General features: G+C 40.4%; 1 protein-coding gene across 1 annotated transcript; it reads right to left on the reverse strand.

Moving 5' to 3' along the window:
* Positions 1-23,796: 23,796 nt before the first annotated feature.
* On the reverse strand, positions 23,797-24,306 carry LOC105729125 (interferon-induced transmembrane protein 3-like). Its single transcript, XM_064376792.1, has one exon. The coding sequence runs from the start codon at positions 24,304-24,306 to the stop codon at positions 23,797-23,799; it is 510 nt and encodes a 169-aa protein (XP_064232862.1).
* Between the last annotated feature and the right edge of the window lie 200 nt (positions 24,307-24,506).

Here is a 24,506-nt window from a genome sequence, read left to right on the forward strand (position 1 = left end):
GCAGTGTCTTACCTATAAAAATAGGTGCTCCAATGAACTGAGCTTATGAGGGTGGCTTTATAGGCAGAAAAGGACTGAAGAAAGCAGAAACAGGAAACAAAAAGCAAATGGGTCATTTTAAAGTTACTTTCCTTATAGGGTTAAAATAGAGGGGACTTCCTTATCATGCTGGCTCAGGTAACTGGGCCCCTTCTGATTGGTTGCTGTGAACTTCCTGTTTTTGGAAAACTGGTCTGTTTCAAAGTCCAGTTTGATTACATGGCACCTAGCATAAGGGACTCTATTCTGGTTTGGGCTGTTCTATTGGGCCTAATGCAGGAGCTCAGTCCAAAAAAATGGCCTTTCATCAATTTCACTAAACAAAATGGAGATCCTGATTCAGCAGGACTGGGATGGAGCTGAAACTCTGCGTTCCTAACAGGCTCCCAGGTTGTACTGCTGTTACTGGTCTTGGAAGGAGCAAGGAGCTAGACTTCGCATTCCAGTTGTGGCTCAGCTGAGACACTGTCCTAAACAATTAACATACATAGAAACAGATAGCAAATTGTATATTTTGGGTCACACTTGGATTTTGATACAAAACTCAAATTCCCTAGTAAGGAGCCATCATCACAAGATGAGACTGTGCTGTCCAGGAGCTGCTGATCTTCATCTGTTGATTTTCTCTGGGAGGTTTCTTTCTGCAAACAAGGACCTAATCTTCAGTCTCCGTTTATGAACTTTCTCTGTGTTCCCACTCAGTTGTTCTCAGACCTGGCTGGGCATCAAAGTCCCTGCTGGAGTTTTTAAAAAAAAGTGCAAAATCTCTAGGGGTGGGACCCAAGCATTTCTATTTTAAAAAATCCTCCTCAGTTAATTCTACTGTGTAGCCAGAGTTGAGAATCAATGTTTTCTTTTCCTTCTTTCTTTTTTCTTTTTGAGATGGAGTTTTGCTCTTGTTGCCCAGGCTGGAGTGCAATGGTGTGACCTCAGCTCACTGCAACCACCACCTCCTGGGTTCAAGCGATTCTCCTGCCTCAGCCTCCCAAGTAGCTGGAATTATAGGTGCCCACCACCACGTCTGGCTAATTTTTTATATTTTTAGTAGAGACAGAGTTTTACAATGTTGGCCGGGCTGGCCTCGAATTCCTGACCTCAGGTGATCCACCTGCCTCGGCCTCCCAAAGTGCTGGGATTACAGGTGTGAGCCACCATGCCTGGCCAGAATCAATGTTTTAAATATGAAGTTTTTCATTTCAGTGTTTCTAAGGTGATTTGCTGCCTCAAAAATGGCTCTGCAAAAAGCCTGCTGTTAATCCACATGAACTTGGGGATCCTACTCCATGTATGCAGCACCATGGTTCTGCTTTTTCCCAGTGCTGAGCTCATTGAGGACATGGATTCTGCTCTCTTTTTATACCTGCTGCTCAAAAAGAAAGATGATTTTATTTCACTGTCTTTCACAAGATGAACAACTTCTCTATTGTGGTGCAAGCTGAAAACAGGATCTTCCCATTAGACAGAAACATGGATACCTGGAAATGTCCTGAGCTGTTAAAAGCCTGGTTGGGTATTCTTTCTGACTTAACAGTGGACAGAGTTTTTAGGCCTGTCAAATCAGAGGCAGCAAGGTCTGTTGCAGACATCAGCCAGGAGGAGGAAAAAAGGAATGGAAAGGCTGGTTGCTGTTTAGGATTTAAAAGGCTTAAAACGTTGCCAACTGAGAAATGAGTTGTGCTGTTGCCCAATTATTCCATCTACCTTCTCTGGTCCACTGGCTTTCTGGTATTTGTGCACTGAGAGAAATGATCCTAGGGCAGAGATTTGAAAACCAACCTTTAGAACTGTTTGCCAGATTCTGATATTAAATATGCTGAAGTTCAGCCCTTTTCAGTTACTGGAGGCATCACTTTTTGTAGTGAAGACTGGGTTTAAATTTTTTTTTAAAGTGAAATACGTACATTCTGACTGTATCCTTTTCTTTCCTAGGCCAAACATTATAGTTTTCAAACATTTCTCTCACCAGGACAAAAAGAAAATCCCTATCAAAAAAAAAAAAAAAAAAAAAAAAAAGCATAAGAGATTGATTCTAAGATCCTACTTAATTTAAACTGAGCTTGTAAAAGTCTGTCAGGTAGGTCTCTGAAAAGAACAAGTGTTAAAGTCATTTTGGGTTTGAACCAGTGGTGAATGGCTTCTCCATTCCTAAAGCGGCATTGTGAGCTAAAAGGTGAGGTATAAATCACCGTCAACCTGGACGTGCCCATTCACCAAGGGAACACATTGCTGAACAGTCAGGGCTGAGAAGAGCAGAGTGTGTGGAAGAGTATGGTTAAGCAAAATTGAAGTGAATCCAATGATTAAATGCTGGAGTCGGGGCTGTTTAGAGCTGTGAGAAAAGGAGCCAACTGCTTCAGAATCAAAAAGAATCTTAGCTTCTATTAAATAAATGGGGTTCAGCCTTGGGAGTTAGGCCACGTTCCAGTCACACCTGACTCACAGATTTCATCATCCAGAACTTTACCATATTTTCCTAGTCTTCTGTGAGAAAATATCTGGCCAAACCACCCACATAACAAAATGGGAAGGAGAGTGAGTTCCTTTGTGGGGAAGTGACATGCCCTTTGACATTCTCTTTCCCCATAGAATTTCCTTGTGGAGCTCTCTGCCATTTGCAGTCTTAGAAATGCCAAGCTAAGGGATGTGTGGGTGGGATAGGGGATGGAACATGGAGGAGGAGGCTGGAGGAGATCCAAACTTGCATAAGAAACTGACTTTGCTATATTAAGGGAAAGAGAAGGGACTGATCATTTATTGAGCATCTGGTGTATTTTTGGTGCTTTATAAGTTATTGTATTAATGTTTATAATCATCTGAAGTTGATGTTAAGAAACATTAAACAGCAATTTTAATATGAGACTTTTCATATTTTAATATGAAACAAATTGAAAGTGAATGTGGCAGATGGGACATTTTGTTTTTTTTCTTTCCCATTTTCACTAAGAATGTCAAAGCAGAATGGCTTTGCATGGCTGTGAATGTCCAAATATTTGCAAAATGGCTATTCATTTTATCTTCCCAATGCTCCAAGGAATTTATTTACCGTTCTTTTTATCTCCTAACAAACATCTTCTCTTCCCTCTTCCTTCATTTTTCTGATAGGAACCAGCTTCACTAATATGGACAATGAAGTTCCAGTAACTGCTTTCCTCAAAGAACAATGGAAGACCTAAATCAAATTTTAAATCACAGACTATCAAGGGAGATAAAGTCTCTAGACAAGACAGCCCCAGAAACCTCTTCTTCCCATTTGTTGTATGGGCTGTTGGACCAGGTATTTTCTAACAGAAGACTAGGAAAAGATTGTAACATTCTGGATGATACAATCTCTAAGTCAGATGTGTCTGGAACATAGCCTGACTCCCAAGGTTGACCCCATTCATTTAATATAATCTAAGATACTTCTTGACCAAACATTTTTTTCTTTTTTAAACCTCCAAAGACTCTGACAACTAAAAGGAAAACCTAGACTCCTGGAGCTTTAAATATTATTATTTTACCAATGCAGAATCTGAGGCTCAGGAAGGTTATGTCAAGTGGCCAAGGGAACATTATTGGTGAGAGATGGAGTTGGAGCCAGAGCCCAGACGTGTCTGACTGTACAGTCTCTGCTCCTTTACATCACACCTCATGTTGTAGGATCATTTTAGGGTGAGGCATCTTGGAGTTGGGGTTTGGGCTAATTTAAGCTTCTAAGTCTTTTTTACTTTATTCTCCAGTAAGTATTAAGACCCATCAGGTATTTTAGAGAAAAATCAAGATGTCCTACCTGACATGCTTCCTGTACTTTGTTATTCTGCTAGTCTGATTCTGTCGAAGACCATATCTAAACCTATCCACACCCCCATATACAAAACCAAACTTACACACAAATATTTTACCCACAAATACGATTTAAATTTATTAAGTACAAACCTAATAAAACCCAGGTGACTTCAGGCAACAGCTTCTCCTTAAGTAATTACACTTGTAGTTCGCAGTTACACTTGATTCCAGATAACCTGTTCAATCAAAACTGTATTAGTTATATACTACTGTGTAACAAATTATCTAAAAAAACCCCAAAGGTTTAAAAAAGGGATTAAAATTTATCCTTTGTAATTTCTGTTGGTCAGGAATTTGAGAGTGTGTGATGGATTTGGCATGTGTCAACTTGGTGAGGTTGAACAGTATTCCTCAGAATTCCCTTTCTAGTGTGTTTCCAGATGCAGTGGGCTACTAGAGATACTGTCTCATGAGAGTGGGAAGATGAAAAAGAAGCAACAGCCATATTGTAGCAAACACACACACCTTCTTCCGGTCATTCAGTGAAACACAAATCTACATGCTGCCATGAAAGTATTTTGCAGATGTAATTGAAGTCCCTAATCAGTTGACTTTAAATTGGGTGGGCCTGACAGAAACAACTGGAAGGCCTTAAAAGAGGGCTTAGGACTTTTCTGAAGTTGGGGGAGAGGGGAGAAAGGGAGAGAGAGGAGATTTCTATCTGTGGATAACAGCTTTGGCCTGTGTCCATGGAGTTCCAGCTTGCTTGTTTGTGATCATCCCTCACTGATGGCCTGTGGACAACAGCTGGCGTTCCAAGCCAGCTTAGTGGTGAGCTTCTCTTTCTGAGGCTGCTCTATAAACTTCAGACTTGCCAAGCCAGCCCTCACCCCCAATTTCATAAGCAAATTTCTTGTAATAAATTCATATATTGCCAACTGGTTCTGATTTTCTGTCTGAACCAAAATTATAATACAGGACAGCTTAGCTAGGCTATTATGGTTTGGAGTGTCTCATCAGGGTATAGTCAAGATGTTGGCCCGTGTTGTAGTCATCAAAGGCTTGACTGAGACTGAAAGATCTGTTTCCAAGATGACTCATTTATATAGCTGACAATTTGGTGCTGGCTATTTTCAGGAAGCCTTAGTTCCATGCCACTCAGACCTCTCCATAGACCTACTTGAGTATTATCATGGCATGGCTGCTGGCTTCCTCTACAGTGAGTAATTCAAGAGAGCAAAAAAACAGAAGCAGAAATGTCTTCTCTTATCTAGCATTGGCAGCCACACAGCATCACTTCCACTGGTTTCTTTGGTCACCCAGACCAAGCCTAAAATGATATGAAAGGGGACTATGCAAATGTGTAAGTACCAGAAGGCAAGGATCAATAGTAGTTATCTTGGAGGCTGGCTACCACAAAACCTTCCTCATTTCAATTCATCATTTTGGTGCCATGTAGACACAGCTATAGTGTGATGGCTAAAAATATTTTATGATTAAAAATTTTAAAAATTTAGAATTTAATAAATTTTAAATAATTCATTTTGAAAGATTATTGAAATAAGACAAAACATTTATATATAGAAATTTTAAATAAAAAAGTAAAGGATATAGTAAAATGGACCTTCATGCACCTATCACCAAGATTAATCAAATGTAAAGAGCTGGCCAATTTTGTCTTATCTATTCCTTTTACTCCACTTTTTTTTTTGCTACAATATTTAAAACAAATTCCTGAAATAAAGTGTTTTGTCTGCAAATATTTTCTTTTTTTTCCCCTTCCAACTTTAATTTTAGGATTGGGGGTACATATGGAGGTTACATGTACAAACGTAAATGTATCATTGTAAACATATATCACTGGGATTTGGTATATGTGTTAATTCATCACCCAGGTAGTGAGCATGGTATCCAATAGTTTTTCAGTCTTCACCCTCCTTCTGTCAAGTAGGTTTCACCCTCTACTTCTTCACCCTCTACTGTCAAGTAGGCTCTGGTGTCTGTTTTTCCCTTCTTTGTATCCAGGTGTACTCCATATTTAGTACCCACTTATAAGTGAGAACATGTGGTACTTAGGTTTCTGTTTCTGTGTTATAATAATTTGCTTAGGGTGAAGACCTCCAGCTGCATCCCTGTTGCTGCAAAGGACAATAGGGATTTTTTTTTTAAATGGCTATATAAAATAGTATTTTATGGTGTATATGTGCCACATTTTTTTATTCAATCCAAAATTGATGAGCACCTGGATTGATTCTATGTCTTTGTGACTATTCACTATTGTGCATAGTGCTGTGATGAACATATGCATGTGTGTTAGTCCATTTTCACACTGCTATAAAGAACTCTAGAGGACTTCCACCAAGATGGCCAAATAGGAACAGTTCTGGAGTGAAGTTCCCAGCGTGAGTGATGCAGAAGTGATCTCTGCATTGCTAACTGAGGTACCAGGTTCATCTCAATGGGACTGGTTAGACAGTGGGTGTAGCCCAAGGAGGGCAAACCGAAGCAGAGTGGGGTGTTGCCTCACCCAGGAAGTGCAAGGGGCCAGAGAACTCCCCTTCCTACCCAAGGGAAGCCATTAGGGAACTTTTCTGGAAATTCCAGCACTCCAGCTCAGATACTGCACTTTTCCCATGGTCTTTACAACCCACAGACCAGGAGATACTTGTCAGTGCCAACAATACCGGTGATGCGGGTTTCCAGCATAAAACTGGGTGGCCGTTTTAGCTGGTGCCTGGAACACCAGTGAGACAGAACTGCTCATTCCTCCAAAAACAAGGGGGCTGAAGGCAGGGAGCCAAGTGATCTGGCTCGGTGGGTCCCACCCCAATGAAGACCAGCAAGCTGAGACCCACTGGCTTGAAATTTTTGCAGCCGGCACAGCAGTCTGAGCTTGACCTGGGACAGTCGAGCTCGATGTGGGGAGGGGCATCTGCCATTACTGAGGCAGTTCTAACCTTGCCTGTGTAAACAAAATCACAGAGAATTTTACACAGCAGCTGGGCAGAGTCTGCAGCAGCTCAGCAAGCTCACTGCAGACAGTCTATGACTAGACTCCCTTCTTGCTGGGCAGGGCATCTCTGAAAAAAGGCAGCAGCCCATCAGGGACTTATAAATAAAGCCCCACCTTTCCAGGACAGAGCACCTGGGAAAAGGGGTGGTTGTGAGTTCCACTCCAGCAGACTTGAATGTCCCTGTCCAGCAACTCTGAAGGAAGCAACGGAGCTCCGAGCACAGCACGTGAGCTCTGATAAGGGACAGACTGCCTCCTCAAGTGGTTCCCAGGACCTTATTTATCCTAACAGACACCTCATACAGGAGAACTCTGGCTGACATCTGGCAGGTATCTTTCTGGGATGAAGCTACCAGAAGAAGGAACAGGCAGCAATCCATGCTGTTCTGCAGCCTCTGTGGGTGATTCCCAGGCAAGCAGGGTCTGGGGTGGACCTTTAGCAGTCCTGCAGCAGAGGGCATGACTGTTAGAAGGAAAACTGAAAAACAGAAAGAAATAGCTTCAGCATCAATAGAAAGGACATCTGCTCAGAAACCCCATCCAAAAGTCACCAACTTCAAAGACCAAAGATAGATAAATCCATGAAGATGAAAAGGAACCAGCACAAAAAGGCTGGAATCTCCAAAAGCCAGAATGCTTCTTCTCCTCCAAGGGATCACAACCCCTCACCAGCAAGGGAACAAAACTGGATGGAAAATGAGTGTGATGAATTGACAGAGGCAGGCTTTAGGAGGTGGGTAATAACAAACTTCTCTGAACTAAAGGAGCATGTCCTAACCCAATGCAAGGAAACTAAGAACTTGAGAAAATGTTAGACAAAATGCTGACAACAATAATCCACTTGAAGAAGAACATAAACGACATGATGGAGCTGAAAAACAGCATGAGAATTTTCTGAAGCATGCACAAGATTCAATAGCTGAATTGATCAAGTGGAAGAAAGGATATCAGAGATTGAAGATCAACTCAATGAGACAAAGTGAGAAGGCAAGATTAGAGAAAGAAGAATGAAAAGAAATGAACAAAGCTTGTAAGAAATATGGGATTATGTGAAAAGACCATATCTATGTTTGATTAGTGTACCTAAAAGTGATGGGGAGAATTAATCCAAGCTGGAAAATACTCTTCAGGATATTATCCAGCAGAACTTCCTCAACCAAGCAAGGCAGGCCAACATTCAAATACAGAAGATACAGAGAACACCACAAAGGTATTCCTTGAGAAGAGCAACCCCAAGGCACATAATCATCAGATTCACCAGGGTTGAAATGAAGGGAAAAATGCTAAGGGCAGCCAGAGAGAAAGGTCAGGTTATCCACAAAGGGAAGCCCATCAGACTCACAGAGGATTTCTCAGCAGAAACCCTACAAGCCAGAAGAGAGTGGGTCCAATACTCAACATCCTAAAAGAAAAGAATTTTCAACCCAGAATTTCCTATACAGCCAAACTAAGCTTCATAAGCGAAGGAGAAATAAAATCCTTTATGGATAAGCAACTGCTGAGAGATTTTGTCACCACCAGGCCTGCCCTACAAGAGCTCCTGAAGAAAGCACTAAACATGGAAAGGAAAAACCAGTACCAGCCACTGCAAAAACATACCAAACTGTAAAGACCGTCGACACTATGAATAAATTGGATCAACTAATGGGCAAACAACCAGCTAGCATCAAAATGGCACAAGCTCACACATAACAATATTAACCTTAAATGTAAATGGGCTAAATGCCCCAATCAAAAGACACAGACTGGCAAATTGGACAAAAAGTCAAGACCTATTGGTGTGCTGTATTGAGGAAACCCATTTCATGTTCAAAGACACATGTAGGTTTGAAATAAAGGGATGAAGGAAGACTTACTAAGCAAATGGAGAAAGAAAAAAAGCAGGGGTTGTAATCCTAGTCTTTGATAAAACAGACTTTAAATCAACAAAGATCAAAAGAGACAAAGAAGGACATTACATACTAGTAAAGGGATTGATGCAACAAGAAGAGCTAACTATCCTAACTATGTATGCACCCAATACAGGAGCACCCATAAAGCAATTTCTTAATGACCTACAAAGAGACATAGACTCCCACACAATAATAGTGGGAGACTTTAACACCCCACTGTCTATATTAGACATATCAATGAGACAGAAAATTAACAAGGATATCCAGGACTTGAACTCGGATCTCAACCAAGTGGACCTAATAGACATTTACAGAAATCTTCACTCCAAAACCACAGAACATACATTCTTCTCAGCACCACATTGCTCTTATTCTAAAATTGACCACATAATTGGAAGAAAAACACTCCTCAGCAAATGCAAAAGAATGGAAATTATAACAGTCTCTGAGTCCACAGTGCAATCAAATTAGAACTCAGGATTAAGAAACTCATGGAAAACTGCACAACATGGAAACTAAACAACCTGCTCCTGAATGACTTCTGGATGAATAATGAAATGAAGGCAGAAATAAAGATGAATGTTCTTAGAAACCAATGAGAACAAAGACACAGGGTACCAGAATCTCTGGGATGCATTTAAAGCAGTGTCTAGAGGGAAATTTATAACACTAAATCCCCACATAAGAAGTGAGAAAAGATCTAAAATCAACACTCTAACATCACAATTAAAAGGACTAGAGGAACAAGATCAAACAAATTCAAAAGCTAGCAGAAGACAAGAAATAACTAAGATCAAAACAGAATTGAAGGAGATAGAGACAAAAAACCCTTCAAAAAATCAATGAATCCAGGACGTTTTTTGAAAAGATCTACAAAATAGATAGACTGCTAGCCAGACTAATAAAAAAGAAAAAAGAGAAGGTTCAAATAGATGCAATAAAAAATGATGAAGGGGATATCACCACCGATTCCACAGAAATACAAACTATCATCAGAGATTACTACAAACACCTGTATGCACATAAACCAGTAAATCTAGAAGAAATGGATAAATTCCTGGACACTTACACCCTCCCAAGACTAAAGCAGAAAGAAGCTGAATCCCTGAATAGACCAATAACAAGGTCTGAAGTTGAGGCAGAATTAATAGCCTACCAACCAAAAAAAGTCCAGGACCAGATGGGTTCACAGCCACATTCTGCCAGATGTACAAGGAGGAGCTGGTACCATTCCTTCTGAAACTATTCCAAACAATACAAAAAGAGAGAATCCTCTCTAACTCATTTTATGAGACCAACATCATCGTGATACCAAAACCTGGCAGAGACACAACTAAAAAAGAAAATTTCAGTCCAATATCCATGATGAACATAGATGCAAAAATCCTCAATAAAATATTGGCAAACTGATTGCAACAGCACATCAAAAAGCTTATCCAACATGATCAAGTTAGCTTCATCCCGGGGATGCAAGGCTGGTTCAACATATGCAACTCTATAAACATAATCCATCACATAAATGGAACCAAAGACAAAAACCACATGATTAGCTCAATAGATGGAGAGAAGGCCTTAGACAAAATTCAACAGCCCTTTATGCTAAGAACTTTCAATAAACTAGGTATCAATGGGACATATCTCAAAATAATAAATGCTATTTATGACAAACCCACAGCCACTATGATACTGAATGGGCAAAAACTGGAAGAATTCCCTTTGAAAGCTGGTACTAGACAAGGATGCCCTCTCACGATTCCTATTCAACACAGTATTGGAAGTTCTAGCCAGAGCAATTAGGCAAGAAAAAGAAATAAAGGGTGTTCAACCAGGAAAAGAGGAAATCAAATTGTCTCTATTTGCAGATGACATGATTGTATATTTAGAAGACCCCATTGTCTCAGCCCAAAATCTCCTTAAGCTGATAAGCAACCTCAGCAAAGTCTCAGGATGCAAAATCAATATGCAGAACTCACAAGCATTCCTATACACCAATAACAGACAAACAGAGAGCCAAATTATGAGGGAACTCACATTCACAATTGCTACAAAGAGAATACAATACCTATGAATGCAACTAACAAGGGATGCGAAGGATCTCTTGAAAGAGAACTACAAACCACTGCACAAGGAACTAAGAGAGGACACGAACAGATGGAAAAACATTCCATGCTCATGGTTAGGAAGAATTTATAGATTCAATGCTAACCCGATAAATCTATCATTGACCTCCACAGAACTGGGAAAAAAACCTCTTAAACTTCATATGGAACCAAAAAGAGCTTGCATAGCCAAGACAATACTAAGCCAAAAACCAAAAAATCAAAAAAGCAAACAAAGAAACAAAGCTGGAGGCATCACACTACCCGACTTCAAACTATACTACAAGGCTACAGTAATCAAAACAGCATGGTACTGGTACTAAAAGAGAGATATAGACCAATGGAACAGAACAGAGGCCTTGGAAGTAATGCCACACATCTACAACCATCTGATGTAGATGTGACAAACCTGATGAAAACAAGCAATGGGTAGAATTCCCTGTTTAATAAATGGCATTGGGAAAACTGGTTAGCCATGTGCAGAAAGCTGAAACTGGATCCCTTCCTTATACCTTATATGAAAATTAACTCCAGATAGATTAAAGATTTAAACATAAGCTCTAACACCATGAAAACTCTAGAAGAAAAGCTAGGCAATACCATTCAGGACGTAGGCATAGGCAAGGACTTCATGACTAAAACACCAAAAGTAATGGCAACAAAAGCCAAAATAGACAAATGAGATCTAATTAAACTTAAGAGCTTCTGCACCCAGCAAAAGAAACTATCATTAGAGTGAACCAGCAACCAACAGAATGGGAAAAAAATTATTGCAATCTACCCATCTAACAAAGGGCTAATAACCAGAATCTATAAAGAACTTAGACAAATTTGCAAGAAAAAAACAAACAACCCCACTCAAAAGTGGGCAAAGGATATGAACAGATACTTTTCAAAAGAAGACATTTAAGCAGCCAACAAACATATGAAAAAATGCTCATCATCACTGGTCATTAGAGAAATGCAAATCAGAACCACATGAGATACCATCTCTGGCCAGTTAGAATGGTGATCATTAAAAAATCAGGAGACAACAGATACTGGAGAGGGTGTGGAGAAATAGGAACGCTTTTACACTGTTGGTGGGAGTGTCAATTAGTTCAATCACAGTGGAAGATAGTGTGGCGATTCCCAAGGATTTAGAAATAGAAATACCATTTGACCCAGCAATCTCATTACTGGGTATATACCCAAAGGATTATAAATCATTCTATTATGAAGACACATGCACATGTATGTTTATTGCAGCACTATTTACCATAGCAAAGACTTGAAATGCCAACCAAAATGCCCATCAATGATGATAGACTGGATAAAGAAAATGTGTCACATATACACCATGGAATACTATGCAGCCATAAAAAAGAATAAGTTCATGTCCTTTGCAGGGACATGGATGAAACTGGAAACCATTATTCTCAGCAAACTGACACAAGAACAGAAAAGCAAACACTGCATGTTCTCACTCATAAGTGGGTGTTGAACAATGAGAACACATAGACACAGGGACAGGAACATCACACACCAAACCCCGCCCCTATCTGGTGGTCTTTTTCCACCCACTCTGGTAGCTGAAGACAAAAGACATAAACTCTGGGAACTCTATGGCCCTGCCCATCACCTGAGAAACCCAAATACTTATCCAGACATGGTGTGTCTGAGCTCAAACTCTCCTTGGGTGGGGCTTGCTGTGGCCACTGTTGGGGATAGGGGTGGTTCTCAGTCCAATGGAGTTATGTTTCAAGGGGGATTATGGCTGCCTCTGCACCTTCATATAGGTTCCCAGGAAAGTAAAGGAAAGCCGGCAGTGACAGGCCTTACCCAGCTCTCATGCAGCCAGCAAAGCTAATCTCATTCCCTCTGTGCTCTCCCAACAGCCAACAGAGCTGATTTACATCCAGGCCACCAGTGCACAGGGCTGAGATCTTGCCCCAGGCTACAAGCTTTCCTTTTGAGAAAGCAAGCAGGGCTTTCAGTCCTTGCCATTCCTTGCCTGCCATGGCTTCTGTGCTAATATCTGTACTTCCTGTTTGACCCCTGGATTCTGCCGAGGAAAATTCATGCTTGGTCAAAATTATTACAAAGTTCAGCTGGAAGTCGCCTTCCACTTGGGTTTTCCCCAATTCTACTGGCTGCCCTCCCCAGGACCCCTGTGAGATAAAGTTAGAAATGGCTTTCCTGGGGACCAGGAGTGCCTATAGAGCTCTTCCTGCTGCTACTTCTATTTTTATATTTTGCGTGGCTCTCTAAATTTATTTCAGCTCTAGTTAAGGTTAGATCCTTCTCCTGTGATCTGGATTTTCAGATTCCTCAGGGTGTGTGCTCAGAGGCAGACATTTCCTGTGTCACACTTTGGGCACTTGCAGTTTTTTGACTGTCTCATGGAGTTTGAAGTGACAAGCTGCTTCTTTCAAAGGGTCTGTGAATTTTTTGGTTTTCCTGGTATGTTCCTGCTGTGGTCTTGGAGCAAAATTTCACCATGTGAGTCTCCACACACTATTTTGTCTGTTTGAGTGAGAGCTACAAGTTAGTCCTGTCTCCTATCCACTATTTTTTTCTTCTTTCAGTCTCCCAGTGTTAACTCATTTCAGCATTAACTTAGAAGTCCACAGTCCAAAGTTTCATCTGAGGAAAGGTAAGCCCCCTCTGTCCATAAGCCTGTAAATTAAAAAACGAGTTAGTTACTTTCAAGACACAATGGAGGTACAGGCATTGGGTAAATGCTCCTATTCCAAATGGGAGAAACTGGCCAAAACAAAGGGCTAAATGTCCCATGCAAGTTCATAATCAAGCATGGCAGTCATTAAATCTTAAGGCTTCACAATACTTTCCTTTGACTCCATGTCCCACATCCAGGGCACACTGATGCAAGGGATGGGTACCCACTGATGCAAGGGGTGGGCACCCAAAGGCAACTCTTCCCTTGTGGCTTTGCAGGGTACAGCCCCTGCAGCTGCTTTCACAGGCTGGTGTTGAGTTCCTGCAGCTTATCTAGGTGCATGGTGCAAGCTGTCAATGGTTCTACCATTTTGAGGTCTGAAGGACAGTGATCCTCTTCTCCCAGCTCCACTAGGCAGTGCCCCAATGGGTTCTCTATGTGGGGCTCCAACCCCACATTTCCCCTCTGCACTATTCTAGTAGAGGTTCTCCATGAGGGCTCTGCCCCTGCAGTAGGTTTTTGCCTAGACATCTAGCCATTTCCATACGTGCTCTGAAATCTAGGCAGAGGTTCCCAAACTCTTGCCTTCTGCACACACACATGCCCAACATCACATGGAAACTGCTAAGGCTTGGGGATTGCACCCTCTGAAGCAATGGCCTGAGCTGTACCTTGGCTCCTTTTAGCCATGACTGGATCTGGAGCAGCTGGGACACAAAATACCATGTTTCAAGGCTGCAGAGAGCAGTGGGGCTCTGGGTCTGGCCCATGAACCCATTTTTCCCTCCTAGGCCTTTAGGCCTGTGATGGGAGGGGCTGCCACAAAGATCTCTGAACTTTCCTGGAGACATTTTTCTCATTGACTTGGCTATTAAAATTTTGCTCTTTTTTACATATGCAAATTTATGTAACTGGCTAGAATTTCTCCCCAGAAAATGGGTTTTCTTTTCTGCTACATGGTCAGGCTACAAATTTTTTAAAGTTTTATGCTCTGCTTCCCTCTTAAATATAAGTTCTAATTTCAGACCATCTCTTTCTTCATGCATATAAATGTATTCTTTTAGAAACAGCCATGTTACATCTTGAGTACTTTGCTGCTTAGAAATTTATTCTGCCAGATACCTTAAATCATCTGTCTCAAGTTTGAAGTTCCACAGATCTCTAGGGCAGGGGAAAATGCTGCCAGCCTCTTTGCTAAAGCATAGCAAGAATGACTTTTACTCCAGTTCCCAGTAAGTTTCTCATCTCCAGATGAGACCACCTCAGCCTGTACTTTATTGTCCATATCGCTATGAGCATTTTGGTCAAAACCATTCAACAAATCTCTAGAAAGTTCCAAACTTTTCCTTATCTTCCTATCTTCTTCTAAGTCCTCCAAACTGCAAACCTCTGTCCATTATCCCATTGCAAGGTCATTTTCACATTTTCAGGTGTCTTTATAGCAGTGCTCCACTCTGCTGGGACCAATATTCTGTATCAGTCCATTTTTCAAATTGCTATAAAAAGAATTACCTGAAACTGGGTAACTTATAAAGAAAAAAGTTCCAATTGACTTACAGTTCCACATGGCTAGGGAGGCCTCAGGAAACTTACAATCATGACAGAAGGTGAAGGGAAAGCAAGGCACATCTCTCTCTCTATATATCTATATCTATATATCTATATCTATATATCTATATCTATATATCTATATATAGATATAGATATAGTTTTAGGTTTTGGAGTGCATGTGAAGAACTTGCAAGATTGTTCCATAGGTACATACATGGCAATGTGGTTTGCTGCCTTACTCCCCATTTCCTATATCTGACATTTCTCCCCATGTTATCTCTCCCCAACTCCCCACCACCCACTGTCCCTCCCCTAGTTCCAACCCACAGAACCCAGTGTGTGATGCTCCTCTTCCTGTGTCCATGTGTTCTCATTGTTGAACACCTGCCTATGAGTAAGAACATGTGGTGTTTGATTTTCTGTTCTTGTGTCAGTTTGCTGAGAATGATGGTTTCCAGGTTCATCCATGTCCCTACAAAGGACATGAACTTATCATTTTTTATGGCTGCATAGTATTCCATGGTGTATATGTGCCACATTTTCCCTGTCCAGTCTATCATCGATGGGCATTTGGGTTGGTTCCAGGTCTTTGCTATTGTAAACAGTGCCACAGTGAACAGTCGTGAGCATGTGTCCTTATATTAGAATGATTTATAATCTTTGGATATATACCCAGTAATGGGATTGCTGGGCCAAATGGAATTTCTATTTCTAGGTCCTTGAGGAGTTGCCATACTGTCTTCCACAATGGTTGAACTAATTTACACTCCCACCAACAGTGTAAAAGTGTTCCTAGTTCTCCATATCCTCTCCAGCATCTGTTGTCTCCAGATTTTTTAATGATCACCATTCTAACTGGTGTGAGATGGTAGTATCTCAATGTAGTTTTGTTTTGCATTTCTCTGATGACCAGTGATAATGAGCATTTTTTCATATGTTTGTTGGCCTCATGTATGCCTTCTTTTGTAAAGTGTCTGTTCATATCCTTCACCCACTTTTGAATGGACTTGTTTGTTTTTTTCTTGTAAATCTGTTTTAGTTCTTTGTAGATTCTGGATATCAGCCCTTTGTCAGATGGGTAGATGGCAAAATTTTTTTCCCATTCTATTGGTTGCCGATTCACTCTAATGACTGTTTCTTTTGCTGTGCAGAAGCTGTGGAGTTTGATTAGGTCCCTTTTGTCTAGTTTGTCTTTTGTTGCCAATGCTTTTGGTGTTTTGGTCATGAAGTCCTTGCCTATGCCTATGTCCAGAATGGTTTTGCATAGATTTTCTTCTAGGGTTTTTATGGTGTTAGGTCTTATGTTTAAGTCTTTAATCCATCTGGAGTTAATTTTAGTTTAAGGTGTCAGGAAGGGGTCCAGTTTCTGCTTTCTGCATATGGCTAGCCAGTTTTCCCAACACCATTTATTAAACGGGGATCCTTTCCCCATTGCTTGTTTTTGTCAGGTTTGTCAAATATCGGATGGTTGTAGATATGTTGTGTTGCCTCCGATGCCTCTGTTCTGTTCCATTGGTCTGTATCTCGGTTTTGGTACCAGTACCATGCTGTTTTGATTACTGTAGCCTTGTAGTATAGTTTGAAGTCTGGTAGTGTGATGCCTCCAGTTTTGTTCTTTTGGCTTAGAATTGACTTGGCTATGCGGGCTCTCTTTTGGTTCCATATGAAGTTTAAGGTGTTTTTTTCCAGTTCTGTGAAGAAGGTCATTGGTAGCTTGATGGGGATAGCATTGAATCTGTAAATTACTTCAGGCAGTGTGGCCATTTTCACAATATTGATTCTTCCTAACCCTGAGCATGGAATGTTTCTCCATCTGTTTGTGTCCTCTCTTATTTCATTGAGCAGTGATTTGTAGTTCTCCTTGAAGAGGTCCTTTATGTTCCTTGTTAGTTGTATTCCTAGGTATTTTATTCTCTTTGTAGCAATTGTGAATGGCAGTTCCTTCTTGATTTGGCTCTCTTTAAGTCTGTTATTGGTGTATAGGAATGCTTGTGATTTTTGCACATTGATTTTGTATCCTGAGATTTTGCTGAAGTTGCTTATCAGTTTCAGGGGATATTGTGCTGATTCGATGGAGTCTGCTAAAAATACTATCATGTCGTCTGCAAATAGAGACAATTTGACTTCCTCCTTTCCTAATTGAATATGCTTTATTTCTTTTTCTTGAGCAAGGCACATCTTACGTGGTGGCAGGAGAGACAGAGCGAGGGGGAAAGTGCTACACTTTTCAATCATCAGATCTTCTAAGAACTCAGCCAGTATTATGAGACTAGCATGGGTGAAATCCACCCCCATGATCCAGTCACCTCCCATCAGGTTCCTCCCTGACACATGTAACAGTGGTTGAAATAATTTGCATTCCCATCAGCAGTGTATAAGCATTTTGTTTTCTCTGTAGTTTTGCCAGCATCTATTATATTTTGTCTTTTTGGTAATAGCCATTCTGCCTTGTGTGACATGGTATCTCATTGTTGTTTTGATTTGCATTTCTCTAATGTTTAGTGATGTGCAACATTAAAAAAATGTTTGTTGGCTGCTTTTATGTCTTCTTTTGAGAAGTTTCTGTTCATGTCCTTTGTACACTTTTTAATGGTTTTTGTTGTTGTTGTTGTTGAATTGTTCCTTATAGATTTTGGATATTAAACCATTGTCAGTTGCAAAGTTTGCAAATATTTTCTTCCATTCTGTAGGTTGTCCATTTATTGTGTTGATAGTTTCTATTACTGTGCAGAAGGTCCTTGGTGTATTAGGACTCACTCATCAATTTTTGTTTTAGTTGTGATTGCTTTTGGTATCTTTGTCATGGAACATTTGCTAGGGTCTATGACCACAGTGACATTTCCTGGAATTTATTCTAGGATATTTATAACTTTAGGCTTTGCATTAAAGTCTTTAATCCACCTTGAGTTGATTTTTTTATCTAGATTTTGCCATCTACCCATCTGACAAAGGGCTGATATCCAGAATCTACAAAGAACTAAAACAGATTTACAAGAAAAAAACAAACAAGTTCTTCTGCATTTGGCTAGCCAGTTATCTCAACACCATTTATTGAATAGGGAATCATTTCCCCATTGCTTATGGTTGACTTTGTCAATGATCAGAGGGTTTAAAGTCAGTGATCAGATGGTTGTAGGTGTGTGGCTTTATTTCTCGGCTCTCTAACCTGTTCCATTGCTCTATGTGTCTGCTTTTGTACCAATACCGTGCTGTTTACTCTACTGAAGGCTTGTAGTATAGTTTGAAGTTGGGTAGTATGAAATGTTCATTGATAGATTGATAGGAATAGCATTGAATCTATAAATTGTTTTGGGCAGTATGGTCATAAATTCCTCCTATTCATGAGCACAAAATGTCTGCCCATTTGTTTGTGTAATCTCTGATTTCTTTCAGCAGTGTTTTGTAATTTTCATTGTAGAGATCTGTCACTTCCCTGGTTAGCTGTATTTCTAGGTATTTTATTTTTTTGTGGCTATTGTGAATTGATGTACATTCTTGATTTGACTCTCAGCTTAGAAATTGTTGGTGTATAGAAATACTACTGGTTTTTTGTACATTAATTTTGTGTCCTGAAACTTTGATGAAGTTATTTATCAGATTTAGGAATCTTTGGGCAGAGACTGTGGAGTTTTCTAAGTATAGATTTGTATCATCTGTGAAGAGAGATAGTTTGACTTCCTGTCTTCCTATTTAGATGCCTTTTATTTCTTTCTCTTGCCTGATTGCTCTGGCTAGGACTTTCAAAACTATGTTGAATAGGAGTGATGGAAATGGGCATCTTTATCTGTTCTGGTTCTCAAGGGAAATGATTCCAGCTTTTGCCTGTTTAGTATGATGCTGGCACTGGGTTTGTCATGTATGGCTTTTATTATTTTGAGGTATGTTCCTTCAATGTCTAATTTGTTGACAGTTTTTATCCTGAAGAGATGTTGAATTTTATCAAAGGCTTTTCTTGTGTCTATTGAGATGATCATGTGGTTTTTGTTTTAGTTCTGTTTAGGTGATGAATCACATTTGTTGATTTGCATATGTTAAACAAACCATGCATCCTGGGATAAAGCCTATTTGATCATGGTGGATTAGCTTTTTAATGAGCTGCTGGATTTGGTTTGGTAGCATTTTGTTGAGGATTTTTGCATCTATATTCATCAGGGATGTTGGCCTAAAGTTCTTTTTAAATTTTTTTTGTCTCTGCCATATTTTGGTATCAGAATGATGCTGACCTCATAGAATGATTTAGGGAAGAGTCCCTCCTCCTAATTTTTTTAAAAAATAGTTTAGTAGGATTGATACCAGTTCTTCTTAATATGTCTTGTAGAATTTGGCTTTGAATCTGCCTCGTCCAGAGCTTTTGCTGGTTGATAGGCTTTTTATTATTGAGTCAGTTTTAGAACTCATTATTGGTATGTTCAGACTTTTAATTTCTTCCTGGTTCAATCTTAGGAGGTTGTACATTTCCAGGAATTTATCCACTTCTAGGTTTTCTAGTTTGTGTTCATAGAGGTGTTTGTAATAGTCTCTAGGGGTTTCTTGTATTTCTATGGGGTTAGTAGTAATGTACCCTTTGTCATTTCTGATTCTGTTTATGGATATTCCTTTTTTAAAAAATTAGTTTAGCCAGCTGTCTATCTATCTTATTTAGTCTTTAGAAGAATACTTCTTGTTTTCTTGATCTTTTGTATGGTTTTTCACATCACCATTTTGTTCAGTCCACGTCTGATTTTGGTTATTTCTTGACTTCTGCTAGTTTTCAGGCTGGTTTGACAGTTCCTTTAGGTGTGATTTTAGGTTGTTAATTTGAGATCTTTCTAACTTGTTGATGTGGGCATTTAGCACCACAAACTTTCCTCTTAATGCTGCTTTAACTGTGTTCCGGGGATTCTGGTATCTTGTATCTTTGTCTATATTAATTTCAAAGAATTTATTGATTTCTGCCTTTATTTCATTCTCTACCCAAAAGTCATTCAGGACCAGGTTGTTTAATTTCCATGTAATTGTATGGTTTTGAGAAATCTTGGTATTGATTCTATTTTTATTTTGCTGTGCTCCAAGAGTGTGGCTGATATAATTTTGGTTTCAAAAAGTTGTTTAGAATTGCTCTATGGCTGGGCATGTGGTCAATTTTAGAATATGTGCCATGTTTGGATGAAGAGAATGTATATTCTTTTTCTGTTGGGTTGAGTGTTCTGTAATCTATGAGGTCCATTTGGTCAAGTGTCAAGTTTGGGTACCGTATATATTTGTTAGCTTTCTGCCTTGATGATCCACCTAATACTGCCAGTGGGTTGTTGAAGTCTCCTGGTGTTACTGTGTGGTTATCTAATTCTCTTCAAATCTCTTCTAAGAACTTGTTTTATGAATTTGGGTGCTTCAGTATTGGGTGTACATGAATTTAGAACAGTTAAGCCTTCTCGTTGAATTGAACTCTTTATCATAATGCAATCCCTTCTTTGTTCCTTTTGATTGTCAGTAAAATCTGTTTTGTCCGAAATAAGAATAGCAACCCCTGTTCTTTTGTGTTTCCATTTGCTTGAGAGGTTTTTCTCCACTTATTTACTTTGACCCTATGGGTGTCATTGCATGTGAGATGGGTTTCTTGGCAGCATACATTTGGGTCCTGCTTCTTTATCCAGAATATCACTCTGTGCATTTTAAGTGGGGTGTTTAGCCCATTTAAGTTAAAGGTTAATGTTGATATGTGTGGATTTTATCCCATCATTGTGTTGTTAACTAATTGTTATGTAGATTTGATTGGGTAGGTGCTTTATAGTCTTAATGGTCTATGTACTTAAGGGTATTTTTTGTGGTGACTGGTAATGGTCTTTCCTGTCCATGTTTAACATGCCCTTAAGGACCTTTTGTAAGACAGGTTTGGTGGTAATGAATTCTCTTAGCATTTGCTTGTTTGTAAAAGATTTTATTTCTCCTTCGCTTATGAAGCTTAGTTTGGCTGGATATAAAATTCTTGGTTGGAGTTTTTTTTTCTCTAAGACTGCTGAAAATAGGCCCCCAATATCTTTTGGTTCTGCTGAAAGGTCTGCTATTATCTGATGGGGTTCCTTTTGTAGGTGAAAGCCTCTTCTCTCTGGCTGGCTTTACTATTTTTTTGTTTGCATTGACTTTGGAGAATCTGATGACTATGTGTCCTAGGGATGGTAACATAGTATCTCAGATGGGTTTTCTGAATTTCCTGAGTTTGAATGTTGACTTCTGTAGCAAGGGTGGTGAAATTTTCATGGGCTGTATTCTCAAATATGTTTTCCAAGTTGCTTGTTCTCTCTTTTGGGGATGCCAATGAGTTGTAGGTTTGGTTTGTTTATATAACACCCTATTTCTCAGCGGTTTCGTTCATTTTAAAAACTTCTCTGTTCATTATTTTTGTCTGGCTGAATTTATTTGAAGAACTGGTCTTTGAGCTCTGAGATTCTTTCCTCAGCTTTGTGTATTCTGCTGTCAATACTTCTGATTATATTACAAAATTATTGTAGTAAGTTTTTCAGCTCTATCAGATCAGTTTGGTTCTTTCTTAAAATGGCTGTTTAATCTTTCAGCTCTTGAATCATTTGACTGGATTCCTTAGATTCCTTGGATTGAGTTTCTTCTTTTTCCGGAATCTCAGTGGTCTTAATTGCCATCCAGATTCTGAATCCTATGTCTGTCATTTCAGCCATTTGAGACTGGTTAAGACCATTATGGGGCACTAGTGAAGTCATTTGGAGGTAAGACAATCTAGCTTTCTAACTTTTAGAGTTTCAGAGTTTTGTGTTTTTTTTTCTTTAATCTATGTGTTTGGGCTGATGTTTCTTTAATCTTTAAAGTTCCTTTAAATGGCTTTTTGCTTTCAAACTCTTTGATGCAGTTGACGGTTTGACTGCAATATAAGCTGAATTTAGCTGACTGGTTTTGCTTCTGAATGATTTCATGGGGCCAAGGCTCAGCTCAGCATTCTCATATGGTGTGCTGTGACCCTGGGGGTCTGGGACTAGGTCCATGTCTTTGTCCGCTGTCCCCTTGATGTTAAGTACCTACAGCATTGCAGGGACTGAGATATTCCTGGTCTGCTGGTAACAACACTCTGATTGGGAGAGGTGCCAGCAAAAGTACTTTGTCAGGGCAGCAGCAGCAGAGCCTGTGCTCACATACACATGCCAGCAGTAGCAGGGTGGTTGTGTGGTGGGGTCTGCACCCATGCACTAGTGGCAGTGGTGTGGTGGGGTCCACATGTGCACATCAGTAGCAGCAGGGTGATGGGGTTGCATGTACATACATGCACCATCAAAGCAGTGGGGAGAGGCTGAGACTGAGTGTTTGTTGGCAAAGTGGTGGTGGCAGTGAGCGGGTGTGTGCTGGTGGGGGCCCATCTGCAGAAGCTCTCTAATGGTTAGACAAAATCTGCCTGCAAAAGAGTTATAGCAGTGACCACTGGGAAGCACCCTGGTTGGACATCTTGAGGTTGTACTACAAGTGGGTGCAGCCAGGCAGGACCCCTAGAAGAAGCCAACAGATAGAGGGGTGCTCAGATCAGACTGGCCCCATCTTGTGGGCAAGATAGCTCTGTTCTGTCCAAATCCAACAGTTGACAAAGGCAAAGCCACCTAGAAGAGGCTGATGAGTCTTGGGAGATGGGCATCCCTGGCCATGCTCCACTAGAATCATTCTCATGCCAAACTCTCTGGGCTCCATGCAGGCTGGAGTCCTGTTCCTTCCAACTCTCCAGGAAGCTCTTCCTCCCAGCTCAAATGTCCATGGAGGTCATAGGGTCTCCTGCAGCTAGGCTTCTGGAGTTTGTGGCTAGACTGGGCCACTTCACACCTATTTTACTCACCCTTTCCCCAGGAGGCACTCAGGGCCAGGAATGAATCCTGGGGCTTGGCAAACCTGTGCAAGGTTCCCAGCTTCCTGCTGCTTCAGCCCAGGGTCTGCATCCTCCCTCTGTCTACTCTCAATGCCTACCTTCTGAAGATCTGCTCAAAGCGTGATGTTCTTCTTGCTGGTCTGTTCTCACTGGGAGAAGTTCTTACTGACTATGTCTAGTCAAACCATCTTGACCCACATGTCTGTAAATACCTTCACTTACATCTCTCATAAGTTTTTAAAAAACTTAACCATTATACCATTATCACACCTAGAAAAATGAGTAATAATTTCTTAGTATTTTCTGATACCTAGTCCATGTTCAAATTGTCCCTATATCTTTTCAGTTGGTTCATTCGAAATAGAATCTAAACAGGGACCAAAACCATATTTGATTATTATGTCTTTTAAATTTCTTTTAATCAATTTTCTCCTTTTCTTTTTTATAGTGTTTACATGTGTTTTAATATTTTATAGCACTGACATGTTTTAATCCACTACCGTTATTGCTCTTCTTGATTTTCTTTAGGTTAATATAAGCTCCCTCAAGTTGATCCTATTTCCCTTTGACATGAACTCATGGGTTCACGTCAAAGCTTCCTTTTGAAAGGATGTCCCAGACCCATCTTGCTGCATTTTCTGCTTCAGATTCAGAATAAGTCATTTATTTAAGTAGCTCTTTTCTTTTTAGTGGGAAATGGTATATAGATGCCACAACCTGGTTCTAGGAGTGTTCACTGCTACTGTAATACATTTGAAAGTTTATTTTACAGCCTGTTCAATAAGGTACCAAGTAAAAATAGCTGATTGTTCCATCTGTAATTCAGTCCAATCTGACATATTATAGTACATGTTATATGAATAGGGACCATTGAGTGGAAGTTTTTTTTTTTTTTTTTTTTTTTTTCCAGGAACATGTGCACTTTATTGAATGCCATTGTAGAAAAGTGTGTGAGGATAAAGGGTTGATACAGGACTCGGCTCATGGGCAGGACGAGGAATGGAAGGTGGAGTGTGTGGGAAACAGGTCATGGGCAGAGCCCCTGGCCTGGATGATTCCTGATTGATGATTAGCAGAATGGTCATGATGATGCCCAAAATCAGGGCCCAGATGTTCAGGCACTTGGCAGTGGAGGCATAGGCCTGGGCCCGGGTCAGGTTGCCAACCATCTTCCTGTCCCTAGACTTCACGGAGTAAATGAACACTATGAAGCCCAGGCAGCAGGAGTTCACAAAGAGGGTATTAAACAGGGACCAGATGACATGGTTGGGCATGGAGGTCTCCCTGCCAATGTGGATCACGGTGGATGTTGGGGGAGCTGGGTTATGGGGCACCCCCAGCACATCCACCTCATGCTCCTCCTTCAGCATCTCATAGTTGAGAGGACAGTCAGTGTTGGTGGGAGTGAAGAAGGTTTGGACAGTGTGGTTCATGGTGTCCAGGGAAGACCAGCTGTGGTCGGGTTGCTGGGATGGTTCTCAGTGAGTCCTCCCTTTCCCCACTAGTTTCAATTTCTCCTGAGTGGAGTTTCTGCAGTGACAGGAGCTCTTTAAGATGGGTTACCACTATGTTACATTGTAGACAGAATTCATAGAAGTCAGATTTCACTCATGGCCAAGTCTAGGCAAAATTG

This window comes from Aotus nancymaae, unplaced genomic scaffold, assembly GCF_030222135.1.
Source record: "Aotus nancymaae isolate 86718 unplaced genomic scaffold, 86718_ANA_hifiasm-v0.15.2.pri h1tg000016l, whole genome shotgun sequence".
NCBI lineage: Eukaryota > Metazoa > Chordata > Mammalia > Primates > Aotidae > Aotus > Aotus nancymaae.